At 49.6% G+C, this 13,837-nt stretch overlaps 1 protein-coding gene across 5 annotated transcripts in view; it reads left to right on the plus strand.

Annotated features, from left to right (window-relative positions):
* The window catches only part of LOC140420770 (uncharacterized), a 35,453-nt gene extending 25,860 nt beyond the window's left edge, over window positions 1-9,593 (plus strand). Inside the window, exons 1-3 of one of the 5 annotated variants that reach the window (XM_072504755.1) lie at window positions 1,485-1,701; window positions 5,447-5,680; window positions 6,169-9,593. In XM_072504755.1, coding sequence (XP_072360856.1) covers window positions 6,498-7,520 — 1,023 coding nt within the window. In that variant the 5' untranslated portion in view covers window positions 1,485-1,701; window positions 5,447-5,680; window positions 6,169-6,497 and the 3' untranslated portion in view covers window positions 7,521-9,593. Of the gene's footprint in view, window positions 1-1,484; window positions 1,702-5,123; window positions 5,338-5,446; window positions 5,681-6,168 lie in introns of those variants that run through there. The other 4 variants (XM_072504756.1, XM_072504754.1, XM_072504757.1 and 1 more) reach the window with 4 other exon arrangements.
* The last annotated feature ends 4,244 nt before the right edge of the window (window positions 9,594-13,837 follow it).

Raw genomic sequence — 13,837 nt, forward strand, 5'->3', positions numbered from 1 at the left:
TTCAGAGAGTTTTAGTTTTTGGCTGGAAGGTGAGCTGAGAAAACCTTCTGAACAAATCCAGCTAGTGTTTCTGCATTATTCTGAAGGGGGTTAAGTCTCTTTCTTTAAAGCAGTCTCAAAAGATCTCTCTTTCTGGGGCAGCACAATGATGCAGCGGTTAGCACTTCTGCCTCACGGCATCGAGGTCCCAGGTTCTATCCCGGCTCTGGGTCACTGCCCATGTGGAGTTTGCACATTCTCCCCGTGTTTGCGTGGGTTTCGCCCCCACAACACAAAGATGTGCCGGGTAGGTGGATTGGCCACGCTAAATTGCCCCTTAATTGGAAAAAATGAATTTGTACTCTAAGTTAGCAAACAAAATCTCTTTCTCAAAGTAGAGGATTCAAGCCATCTCTGTACAGCAAGACCCCAAACCACTCGTGTGAAAACGATTTTTCTCGCATTGCATTTGCTTCTTTTGCAAATCACTTCAAATCTGTGCCCTCTCTCATTCTTGATCCTTTTATGAGCGGGAGCAGTTTTTCCACATCTATTCTGTCCAGTCCCCTCATGATTTTGAACATCTCCATCAAATCTCCTCTTAACCTTCTTCTCTCCCAGGAGAACAGTCCCAACCTCCCCAATCTATCCTCATAACTGAAGTTTCTAATCCTTGGACCCATTTCTTTAAATGTCTTCTGCACTCTCTCCTGTGCGTTCACATCCTTCATATAGTGGAGAACTTTGCACAATATTCTAGCTGAGGTCTAAATAGTGTCTTGTACTTATTTGATTATAATTTGATTTACTTCTGTTGTTGTGAAAGAAGGTACAGTATTTTTGCAATGTTTACAATTTTTATTAGTATCACAAGTAGGCTTACATTAACACTGCATTGACGTTACTGTGAAAAGTCCCTAGTCGCCACAGGTTCAGATACTGAGGGAGAATTCAGAATGTCAATTTCACCTAAACAGCACATCTTTCGGGCCTTGTGGGAGGAAACCAGAGTGCCTGGACAAAACCCATGCAGACACGAAGAGAGGGTGCAGACTCTGCAGCCAGTGATCCAAGCTGGGAATCGAACGAAGAGAGGGTGCAGACTCTGCAGCCAGTGATCCAAGCTGGGAATCGAACCTGGGACCCTGGCGCTGTGAAGCAACAGTGCTAACCACTGTGCTACCGTGGCCCTAGTTGTGAAAGAAGGTACAGTGTTTTTGCAAGTGGTAATGTATGTGGATAAAAGGTACAGGAAATAAACCTTCTATTTCTTATCCCTCCACATTTTCAGTGTCAAGGCCAATGGGGGAGGGGTTGGATTGGAGCCTTTTGTCCTTCAGGGGGATGGACGTCCTGTCCTCGCTCAGCGCTGATTGGCCCGTTGTGTCATCTAGAAACGCCCTCTTGGCCGCGTTCCCCTATTGACGGAGCATCCTGTCAATCAGAGCTCCGGCCAGGGGCAGGGATGCGCATGTCCGCCCAGCGTCGGCGCGGTAAGTCGCGCAGGCGTCTTGAGTGTTGGTGACGCCGGCGCCGTATGGCGTCACAGTCCCAGCAGAGCGTTCGTGACGCCGGCGACGTCTATTACGTCCCAGTCTCGACCGAGCGTGTGGGAGACGTCGGCGACGTGCTGCATTGGACGCTGAGGTTGGGGGGAGGGGATCAGGTGGACGGGTGGAGGAAGGAGGCCGCCTACCGGCGCATCTTGTTTTCCCAAAACCGGTGCGTAATTTTTTTTTTTGGCCAACTGATATTTCGCCGACTAAGCTCGATCACAGCGATGAAGAACCAAGATCGGTTTGAAAAGAGTATCAGTGGAGGTCGGCAGCGGGTGGTCGACATTGGGAGGGGGCGGGGAGATGTCAGCAACGGTGGAGGAGCCCCCGCCCCCCCAATCAATGGCGGAGGCTCGTGTTGGTGGGAGATCTGCGCAGGCGCAGTCTGCATGCTGTGCATGCGCAGTACCGGCGGAGCCCTCCTGCGCGTGCGCTGTCCTAACCCATGTGCAACAGGCAGCCCCGCCCCACACCATCAAAGCTGTGCTGCACTGACAATTCACCTGAGGAAGGAGCAGTGCTTCGAAACAAACCTGTTGGACTTTAACCTGGTGTTGTCAGACTTCTTACTGTGCTCCAACGCCGGCATCTCCACATCGTACTCAAACCAGGAATTGGTGGAGGAGCCGAGGAAGCAATGGGGAGTTTGGTGACTGAGGGGGGTGGTCAATGTTGGGGACAGAGAAATCAGGCGAAACTGCAGCATTCTGCCGTGCCACTGAATGTCCAGGGTGATCATGTCCAGGGTAGCACGGTAGCATAGTGGTTAGCACAGTTGTTTCAGAGCTCCAGAGTCCCAGATTCGATTCCCAGCTGGGTCACTGTCAGTGGGGAGTCTGCACGCTCTCCCCGTGTGTGCGGGGGTTTTCTCCGGGTGCTCCGGTTTTCTCCCACAGTCCAAAGATGTGCAGGTTAGATGGATTGGCCATGATAAATTGCCCTTAGTGTCCAAAAAATGTAAGTGGGGGTTACTGGGTTATGGGATAGGGTAGGTACGTGGGCTTCAGTAAGGTGCTCTTTGTAAGGGCCAGTGCAGACTTGATGGGCCGAATGGCCTGCACTGTGAATTGCATGATTCTATCATTTGGAGTACAGTGTAGAGTTTTGATCACCTTGTTGGAAGGAGGGACACAATGGCATCGGAAGCAGTTCAGAGATGGTTCCCTCTTATCCCTGGGATGAAGGGTAAGCTTCAGTCTCACAAGGAAAGGTTGAGCAGGTTGGAGCCAGAAGCAGGGAAAAGTTATGATGCAGAAAGAGGGTCCTCTCCTGGGTCACTGTCCGTGCGGTGTTTGCACATTCTCCCCATGTCTGCGTGGGTTTCACCCCCACAACACAAAGTGTGCTGGTTAGTAGGATTGGCCATGCTAAATTGCCCCTTAATTGAAAAAAAAAAATTGGCTCCTCTAAACTTGTATATTAAAAAAAGAAAGAGGGTCCTTCAGGCCATGGCATTGACGCTGACCTTAAAAGAACGAACAGAAAGATACCAGTCGCTAATTTCAAGCGTACTTTCCAGCACCTAGTCTGTAGATGCTGATCGAGGCACCTTTTAAATGAGTCGACTCTTTCAGCTTCAACATAGGTAGTGCCGCCCTCTGGGTGAAACATTTCTCCTCATCCCCTCCCCGCCCCAATCCTGTTACCAACTCCATTCAGTCTATGCCCCCTGTCCAGGCCTCTACTCCTTGGAGTCCACTGTCCAGGCCTCTGCTCATTGGAGTCCAGAAGACGGAGAGGTGATTTTTTTTCCTTTGAACCCTAAAGGTTTTGAGGGTGCTTTAAAGAGCTGGTATTGTGAGGACATTTCCGCTCATGGAGTTACATGGAAACATGAACAAATAGGAGCTGAAGGAGGCCATAAAGCCCTTCGAGCCTGCTCCATCATTCATTATGATCATCGTTGATTGTGCAACTCAATAGCCTAATCCCGCCTCTCTCTCCACCCCCCCCCCCCCATGTTCCTTTGAACCCTTTAGCCCAAGTTCTATACCTAACTATGGGCGGCATGGTAGCACAGTGGTAAGCACTATTGCTTCACAGCGCCAGGGACCTGGGTTTGATTCCTGCCTTGGGTCACTGCGAAGTCTGCATGTTCTCCCCGTGTCCGCGTGGGTTTGCTCCGGGTGGTCCAGTTTCCTCCCACAGTCCAAAGACGTGCTGTTAGGTAATTTGGACATTCTGAATTCTCCCTCGGTGTACCCGAGCAGGCGCCGGGAATGTGGCGACTCGGGGATTTTCACAGCCATGTAAATGTAAGCCTAATTGTGACACTAATAAAGATTATTATTAGAACTGTTTCTTGAAAACATATTATTTTGGCCTCAACTGCTGACTGAGGGAGCAAATTCCACTGGCCGACCCCTCTCTGGGTGAAGATATTTCTCCCCATCTCTGTCTCAAATGATCTACCCATATCCTCAGACTGTGACCCCTTGTCCTGGACACACCCACCATCGGGAACATCTTTCCTGCATCTACCTTGTCTTGTCCTGTTAGAATTTCTATGATATCCCCCCTCAGTCTTCTGAGCTCCAGCAAATACAAACCTAACTGGCTTAACTCCCCTCTACATCACTCCTGCCAGCCCAGGAGTCAGCCTGGTAAACCTTCACTGCTCTCCCTCCATAACAAGAACACCCTTCCTCAGATAAGGAGACCAAAACTGCACACAATACACCAGGTGTGGCCTCACCATGGCCCTGTATAATTGCAGTAAGACATCATCCCTCCTCCAATACTGAAATCCTCTCATTATGAAGGCCAAGATTTGCCTTTTTTACTGCCTGCTGGACTTGCATGCTTATGATTTAAGGCAGAGATTAGGAGATTTACTTTCTTTGCCGGGGTGTCATTAGACTTTGGAATTTTCTACCTCAGAGAACAGTGATGACGGAGGGCTGGGGGTATATTCAAAATGGAGGAGGGGTTCAAAGCCCGGAGTTTAAAAGCTTGTTGAAAATGAAATCGCTTATTATCACAAGTAGGCTTCAAATGAAGTTACTGTGGAAAGCCCCTAGTCGCCATATTCCAGCACCTGTTTGGGGAGGCTGGTACAGGAATATGAACCATGTTGCTGGTCTGCCTTAAAAGCCAGCGATTTAGCCCAGTGAGCTAAACCAGCCCCTGTTTGAAAGGTGCCTGGATATGCACCTTCAAATGCTGTAACCTGCAGGGTCACACACCAAAGGCTGGATGGCTCATTTTTCGGTCAGAACAGACACAATGGTGTCAAGACCCCCTGGGCTAGCGTGCAGTTAATTACAGCCCCACTTGATCTGGAGTTGCACCACAGGTGAAACTAGATTTTATATTAATGCCTCACCATGGCTTTGGTTGAGTTAAATTGATTATAGTCATTGTCAATTTAAACATGAACCTTTTATTCTTTAAAAAAAAAGATTTTTAGTGTACCCAATTCATGTTTTCCAATTAAGGGGCAATTTAGCATGTTCAATCCACCTACCTTGCACATCTTTGGGTTGTGGGGGCGAAACCCACGCAAACACAGGGAGAATGTGCAAACTCCACACAGGCAGTGACCCAGAGCCAGGATCGAACCTGGGACCTCGGCACCGTGAGGCAACAGGGCTAGCCCACTGCGCCACCGTGCTGCCGAGAAAGGAAATATTAATAAAAAAATAAAAAGGAAAAAGGATCTTTGATGCAATTCTTAACAGTAATTATAATTCAACTAACAGAAAAATGTAACTTTACTATCGGATTCCCAACCACCCCTTTCGAACTACTCCCACTCTACACACACACACTCACAGCACAGAGGGAAAAGGGTGGCTGAGAGGTAAGGTAAATATTAATAAAATAAAAGGATGAGCATCTTTGACGGGTGTCTTCCAATTAGTTTCTTTCTCAAGGTTAGGCCTTTAGTTGGGCACTTTCTCTTCTTTCAGCTTGAAATGATCTTCACTGCAGACTCATGGAGACAACGGGGAACCAGCAGCAGAAAGATGGAGAAAACACAGCTTCTCTTCCTTCGAGGGTCTCGAGGCTTCTGGCAGGTTTTCTCTGGGAAAAAAAAACCCACCCGGCAGGAACCAATTGCTGACAATTGTCAGGCAGAACAGTATCCCTGGCCAATCCAGTGGTTGCCAGTTAGCCAATAGAACCAACTTCCTCCAAACCCGGTTCGTAAGATTCATTCAGTGTCGACGGGTCTGGTTTCTTCTCCAAAATACAAAACCTCAGAACACAATGTCCTGGCAGCACTCATTTGATTAAAGGCACATTCCAATATGGTCCCATGGACCAAAAATAATAACATAAAAGAAATGGGAACAAAGGAAATAAAGAGGAAGGACTCTTACAATGGGCCAAGTGGCCTCTTCCTGTGATAGGATGGGATGGGTATCAAGGGATACAGCACAAGGAAGTGCTGCAGATTTTGGCCAAGGGTGGTATGACCGGTACAGGCTTGGCAGGCCGAAGGGCCTGTTCCTGTGCTGTATTGTTCTTTGTTCTTTAAGCGTTCGATGATTCCCATGTTGTTGAGCTCAATGTTGAGTCCGGTAGGCGGGAGGGGAGGGGGAAGAACATTCCGGTAAACACGTGAACGGTTTGGTTCGGATTTCAATCCTGTACTTACGGTGTTGTCTTTTGTATTCTTGTTACGCAGGATTTGCAGGTGGATTGTGTGAGATCTGACAGCGTCACTCAATTCATCGGCACCTGAATATCGTTGGCCTTCGAAAGCGGAAGGAGAAATGTTTTGTCTGTGGGATTTCAAACATCAGTGTGACTGGAAAAGCACCGAGACAAACTCAACACCGCCCCCCTCCCCCGCCCCACCCGAGTGAGAGTGTTTCAGTGAACTGACTGTGGGAAGAGCTTTAACCTGAAAAAACATCACACCATTCACAGCAGGGAGAGACCGTACACATGTTCTGAGATTGGACGAGGCTTCAACTTATCGTCCAACCTGGAGAGATACAGGACATCCGCACCATGGAGAAACCGTGTAAATGTGAGGACTGTGGGAAGGCATTCAGTTACCCGTCCCTGCTGGAAATCCATCGACGCGGTCACACTGGGGAGAGGCCGTTCACCTGCTCTCAGTGCAGGAAGGGATTCACTCAGTCCTCCCATTTGTTGACACACCAGCGGGTTCACACTGGGGAGAGGCCATTCATCTGCTCTGTCTGCGGGAAGGGATTTACGCGGCTGTCCAACCTGCTGACCCACCAGTGGATTCACTCCGGAGAGAGGCCCTTCACCTGCCCCGTGTGCGGGAGTGGATTCACCCAGTCGTCCACGCTTCTGACTCACCAGCGGGTCCACACCAGGGAGAGGCCGTTTACCTGCCCCATGTGTGGGAAGGGGTTTACGAGTCTGGCCAACCTCCTGACCCATCAGCGTCTGCACACCGGGGAGAAGCCGTTCACCTGTCCCGAGTGTGGGAAGGGATTCACTCAGTTGTCCCACCTCCTGACCCACCAGCGGGTCCACACCGGGGAAAGGCCGTTCACCTGCCCCATGTGTGGGAAAGGGTTCAAAAGTTCATCCAACCTGCTGACCCATCAGCGGGTCCACAGTGGGGAGAGGCCATTCACCTGCCCTGAGTGCGGGAAGGGGTTCACTCAGCTGTCCCACCTCCTGACCCACCAGCATGTTCACACCGGGGAGAAGCCCTTCATCTGCTCTGAGTGCGGGAAGGGCTTTGCTGTTTCGACCAGTCTGCAGGCTCATCAGCGGGTTCACACCGATAGGTCAAAATGCACGGACTGCGGAATGACCTTCCGCAGCGCCAAGGAGCTGCTGGGCCACCGTCTTACGCACACCGGGGAGCGGCCATTCTTCTGTTCACTGTGCGGGAAAGGATTCACCCACTCTACACACCTTCTCGCGCACCGGCGAGTCCACACCGGGGAGCGGCCATTCTCCTGCTCTGTGTGCGGCAAGGGGTTTACGCAGTCGTCCAACATGCTAAGACACCAGCGAGCTCACGGGAGTGCGGGGGCCAGAGTATAGAGTCAGCAATTCAGCCCTTCACGCCCGCTGCAAGATCTGATCATAGCTGAACCTTTGCTTGAACTCCATAGGCACAGAAAGAGGCCATTCATCCTACTCAGTCCCTGCCATTGTTGAAACACCCCCTCGGACATCCTCCCCTCTTTCCTCATCTTAAATGGATCGTGATAATCCTATACTCCCTTCTCCCTCCAGCATTTGCCTCACTTCCCCTTAAATACATCTTACACTGGTCAGTTTAACCACTCGCAGTGAGAGTGAGCTGCACTTCCTCCCCACTCTTTGGGTGCAGAGGTTTCTTCTGAATTCCCTATCGGATTCCTCGGTGACCACCTTATATTGATGGACTCTAGTTGTGCTCTTCCCCCACGAGAGGAAACACTCCCCGTACCCACGCCATCAAAGCCTTTCATCGTTTTGAAGAGCTCAGTTAGGTCACTCCCTCAACCTGTTTCCAAGCAAAGAGAAGCCTTGCCAGTCAATACTTTCCTCTTCCTCATTTTTTTGCACGGGACCCCCCCCCCCCCTCATCAATCCTGTAAAACCACTTAACCAGCACATCTTAAGACACAAAGGGACAATTTAGAATGGCCAATCCACCTAATGTTTGGACTGTGGGAGGAAACCCACGCAGACATGGGGAGAAAGGGGCAGCACGGTAGCATTGTGGATAGCACAATTGCTTCACAGCTCCAGGGTCCCAGGTTTGATTCCGGCTTGGGTCACTGCACATCCTCCCCGTGTGTGCGTGGGTTTCCTCCGGGTGCTCCGGTTTCCTCCCACAGTCCAAAGACGTGCAGGTTAGGTGGATTGGCCATGATAAATTGCCCTGAGTGTTGGGTGGGGTTACTGGGTTATGGGGATAGGGTGGAGGTGTGGACCTTGGGTCGGGTGCTCTTTCCAAGAGCCGGTGCAGACTCGATGGGCCGAATGGCCTCCTTCTGCACTGTAAATTCTATGATAACCTATGAAAGTGCAAACTCCACACAGACAGTCACCCAAGGCCGGAATCGAACCTGGGTCCCTGGCGCTGTGAGGCAGCAGTGCTAACCACTCTGCCACGCTGGCCGAGTTCCTTCCCAGAAAAGATGGACTTGTATGACAGCTGACGATTGTTGCCACCACTGAAGTCAGTTTTCGATTCCAGATTTTATTCATTGAGTTTAAACTCTTGCCTTCCAAACCCACGACCGCTATCATCTCAGAGGACGAGAGCTGCAGATACCTGGGAACCCCACCACCTGGAAGTTCCCCTTCAAGTCACTCACCACCCTGACATGGAAACATATCGACGGTTCCTCTACTGTCTCTGGGTCAAAATCCTGGAACTCCCTCCTCATAGCACTCTGGGTGTCCCTACACCTCAGGCTCTGCAGCGGTTCAAGAAGGCAGCACACCACCACCTTCGGAAAGGCAACTAGGGATGGGCAATAAATGCTGGCCTAACCAGCGACGCCCACATCCTGTAAATGAATTTTGAAAAGCTGTGCTGGTGGGATGTGAGTCGCGTCCACCCCGCTTTCTGGGTTACTAGTCCAGTGACATTACCACTACGCCACTGGCTGTCCATTTCCCCCTCGCCCCACCTTTGAGTTCTTGAGCACAGAGTCAAAGCACTTAAAATCTTAAACCTGGCGGACACCCATCCCAACAGTACAATTACGATTGGGGCTCTTCGGGCTGCAAGACACAAACATTGCAGGCACTGAGCTGGGCCCTCCAGGGGTGTCTCTCTTCTTCATCTCCCGACCTTCCCCTAAGAGTTGATTGCACATCATCTCACCGAACTTTGCAACAGTTTTCCCGCATTCTCTGCGCCCCCCGCCCCCCCCCGTGCAAAATAAGCAAAATGTTTGAAACAATTATCTGTGATCCAACGTCCCTGGTGGCAAGACTAACTGGTTAGTTTTCCAAGGTAAGCGAGGCGGAGAGTGTATTGTTCAGATTTGTTGCAGCTAACGTGCACTCGGCTTTTTAAGTGACCTGTATCCTCACCTCTTGTACAGAAATTGCCTCTCAGCCCTTCACAAGTGTGCGGTGTTGACAACTCAATAAAGAAACTTAACTCACAAATGTATGCTTGTTTTTGCTTTCTCTCGCTCCTGATCTCCAGCACGCTCCTTCATCATCTCGCTTCGACAACCATGGGATCTTGCTGGGTATCGGCAGGCTGTTCGGTCCATTGTGCCGGCAAAAGGCAAAGGGTCCATCACAAACCTGACTGTTCTCCTAGACGCTGTTCGACCCCCCCCCCCCCCCCCCACCGTGTACCCTTTCAGCCTTTGTGTTTTGATCCCTGAAGGTGATATCCCCTTCGTCCGTTTCCTCAACCCGTTGAAATGTTTCTCTTCTCTCTCCGCCGGAAATTACATGTCCTAACCCTCTGCGGAAACAGATTCCACAGACCACCCCCCCCCACACCTGATCAGAGATTCGTATCCTCTTGTTACTCACTTGCCAGCCAATGAAATATTGCCCAATAAGAGGCGTGCTGTCGAATCTTTTAGCCATACAAATGCAAAAATGCCAAATTTCAAACGATCAGAGCCACTTTTTATGGTACAGGGTACGTCATCACATTACGAACTCGACGGATGTGGCTCATTATCACACTGACCAGTCTCTGCAAATGAGAGAAATATGTTCAAGGCACACCTTTTTTGAATTACCAGTCTATCATTCTCTGTTGCTTTCTCCATGGCAAGGCCACGGCCAATGAGAGTCGACTTGCCAACCAATCAATCACTCTTTTCTGTGATAGAAATTGTGACCGCTTGAAATTTGGAATTCTTGCCTTTGTCCTCCGCTCCAATGGAAAGCCCCAGTTTCTCTAGCTAACTGAAGTATTACGATCCCCAACCAGACCCCAACATTTGCTAGGATACCTGACAGAAACCCCAATATATTATTTGATTGGTAAGAATGTGAGGAAAGGATACTTTGCTCCAGGAGTGATTTCATGCACAAATAGGGATATGGTATATTAAAACAGACTTTCTTCCCAACACAGTATTACTAACTTTAAACTTATAAAGAACATAGCTTACAATTACCAGTTAAATGATGCATAACATTGACAATGAAACACTAACTCCGAACTGCTATCTTTCATCTCCACTCGAGCAAAACCCATCTCAGGTCAAAATCCACTTTTAAATACAGTTAGCCAACGCAGGAATACTTGCTGCAAAGAGATGTCTTGGATAAACTACTTGAAGAAAGAGAGATAATTCAGGAACCAGCTGCAGATTCTTGCCTGTGTCAACAATTACTGTTTAACCGGCCAACCTTTTCAGCAACTGCTGTTATGTTTACAAGCAAAATCTTTTAACTAAACTGCTTTGAGAAAAACTGCTGGTCTGCACACAGTCAAATCTTCAACTCAACTGAAACTCAACATCTGACTGGCTCCTCCCATTAACGACAGCACTGTACTAAGGCCAAACACAATAGAGAGGATTCTCCATTTGGGAGACAATATTCTCCCACCAGAGTTGAATTGCACGAGTTTTACGATCCCCTTGCGGTCATAAACCAGGATTTAATTCAGTGTTCCATACCGTGCAAATTTGTGCATGGCTTTGTAGCCACGTAAAATGGCTGCGTTCCGATTAATCTGGCCAAAACCCAGTTTAAAATGGCTAACCCGAAAGACTGCTGGGAAAAGCAGCTAAGAAGCCACAAGCAGGCAGCTGCAGACAGTATTGCATATTTGGCTCTGGGAAGTTAGCCGAGATCGATACTCAGGGCTATCAACAGCCCATCTACTCAGGTATTTGCAGTTGCATTCAGGACTGTTTGCAGCCCATCTATTCAGACATCCACAGTTAAATCGGCTATCCCCGGGAACAATTGCAACATATTAGCAATTGAATACCGGGCCAGACCTGTCGGCGCCTGCAGTGGCCGAAACAAAGACAGGTGAACGACCACCCCCCGATCGAGGAATCGCCTCACCATTGGACACATTGACCCCAGGGATTGGGGACAAAGCCAATCACTTGGGACTCAGGGTCAAGGGCCGCCCCGGGAGGCAGGAAGCCCCTGGGCCCTATAAAAGTGAGGGTCCAAGTTCCGATCTCTCTCTCTCCTCTTTGCCTGCTCGAGACCTTCGCAAGAACAGCAACCGGCAACAGTAAGTTTGAATCCAGCGATCACTATCCGGTAGAGACACCTAGCCACCGACCTGTAGCAGCCTTTTGAATCCCGCGGGCCAGATCTGATTGGACAAGCCATTCGTTTCCCTGACCTGGTGGGCTCTTCCTAAGTTAAATATTGGCCAGTAGTGATAGGTTTATTATATAGAAAGTAGTATTAGGGTATTAATATTGCTTGTTGTATATAATAAATGACCGTTGTTTTGATCCTTACTAAGCGGTGTGCTGTATTATTAATCATAACCTGAACTTGAACCACGTGGCGGTATAAAGATACCTGGCGACTCATGAGCAAAGGTGACGTAATCAGAGCAAATAGACTAAGGTTAAAAAGAGCAACATAATTGGCGACTCCGCCGGGACCCGACTTAGAAGTGGAAAACCACTCTGGGAGAACCCCAACATTTTGAATTAGAATCCAATCGGAAACAAAAAAAAACCCAACAAGTGTTCAAGCGGTTCTGGTTAATAATTCACAATTCGGAAGTGTGTATATGCATGCGTAACTAACAGGGTTATAAGGCAAAACTGATAGATTTTTTGTTGTGTCAAAACTATCGGCAGTTGGTATTTCGGAAATTAGCGCAAGCCGTACCCGCATCTACCACACCACCTTAGCCCCCTGTTCCAAATTCGAACGTAACGAGCAGATGAGAGAGAGCCATGCAGGCAATGCAAGCGATGCAGCGCCTCATGAACCCCGAAGATTTTGCTGTCGCAACAGTCAGCGTAGGAGCGGGACAGTGTCCCGTTTGGGAAGTGGAAATCCGTAAATTTCTGCAGGGCAAAGGATGGCCCATGTGGAAGGATTATGCAATAACGACGACTCAGGTCCTGGAAGTATAGGGCATACTTGGTGGGAGAACCTGAGTGAGATACACAAAAAGAGTTTAGCAAAAGCGCGCAAGCCGATGGCAATTGTGTCCTGTCTGGCACAATTGCGAGGCACAGAGGAGTCAGGACGCTCCACAAGGAAATAGAAGGCATACATCGGATGAGTAAAATCGATGTGTGCGAAATTGAGAAAGAGAACCTGGAGTTAAAAGGGTAATAAGCAGCAAAGGACGAAGAGGTGGCTGGCGCCAAACGGGGTCACCAATCTTGTCTGGCACACTTGAGTAGTTTCCAGTCACAATATGAAAAGGCTTATCAGGACCTGCAGCGTGCAGTCCTGGTAAAGAAAGAAACAGAAAACCAGTTAGAGAGGCTCCAGAAACAACGCAGTGATCTCAAGGCAGCCTTGAGAGCGCTCCACGCCACAACCACGGAACAAAGGCAGAGTACTTTGGACCATGCAAAGTGCCGAAAGCAGATTGCGGACTTGAAAGCACTGCTTTCTGTCCAAAAGGGATTTCAAGAAACCTTTGGGGAAAGTTTAGACCAGGAAGACGGCCCTGATTGGGAAGAATTGCAAGAGACAGCGCAGAGATATGTTCAGGGAGCATGTGCGCAGGGAAAACCCCAAAGGAGGAAAGCACCCCCACCCCCGCACAACAGATAATACAGGCTCCCATGAACCCTGTAACAACCCACAGCACCGCCACAGCAGACGAGGCGGAGGTCTTATATTCCACCCCCCTCACAGTGACCCAATTACGGGACGCGTGTGCCAAAATCACACCGTTCCTCCCCGCTTCAGACCCACACCATTTCTTTGCCACCGTCAAACACCAGGCGACCATGTACGGCCTGGATGAGAAAGAGCAGGTAAAGCTCACGGTCCTCAGCTTAGACCCATCGGTCGCAGCAGCCCTTCCCGACCCACAGAATGTAGGAGGAGGCACCCTTGCAGAAATGCATACCGCCATCCTGGATGCGATCGGGTACAACCGGGGCGACCCCGTAGACAGTCTGAATAAATGCAGACAGAAAAAGTCTGAACACCCCACAGCGTTCGCAGGACGCTTGTGGATTCATTTTGAAGCCGTTTTCGGCAACGTAGATCGTGCCCATTTGTCCCCAGACAATGTGGCCAAGTGGACCCGCACCCTTATCTCCCATGCCACGGAAGCAGGACAGAATGCCTGTAGCAATTATGACCCCTCGGAGGAGGCTCATAATGAAAAGTGGGTGGTCAAAAGATTGTCCCGCGTTTGGGAACAAGCGGCTCACGGCAAATCAGCAACTAGAACCCCCGAGGAAAACCAAGCCGCCGCAGAC

Source organism: Scyliorhinus torazame, chromosome 5 (genome assembly GCF_047496885.1).
Source record: "Scyliorhinus torazame isolate Kashiwa2021f chromosome 5, sScyTor2.1, whole genome shotgun sequence".
NCBI classification, from domain to species: domain Eukaryota; kingdom Metazoa; phylum Chordata; class Chondrichthyes; order Carcharhiniformes; family Scyliorhinidae; genus Scyliorhinus; species Scyliorhinus torazame.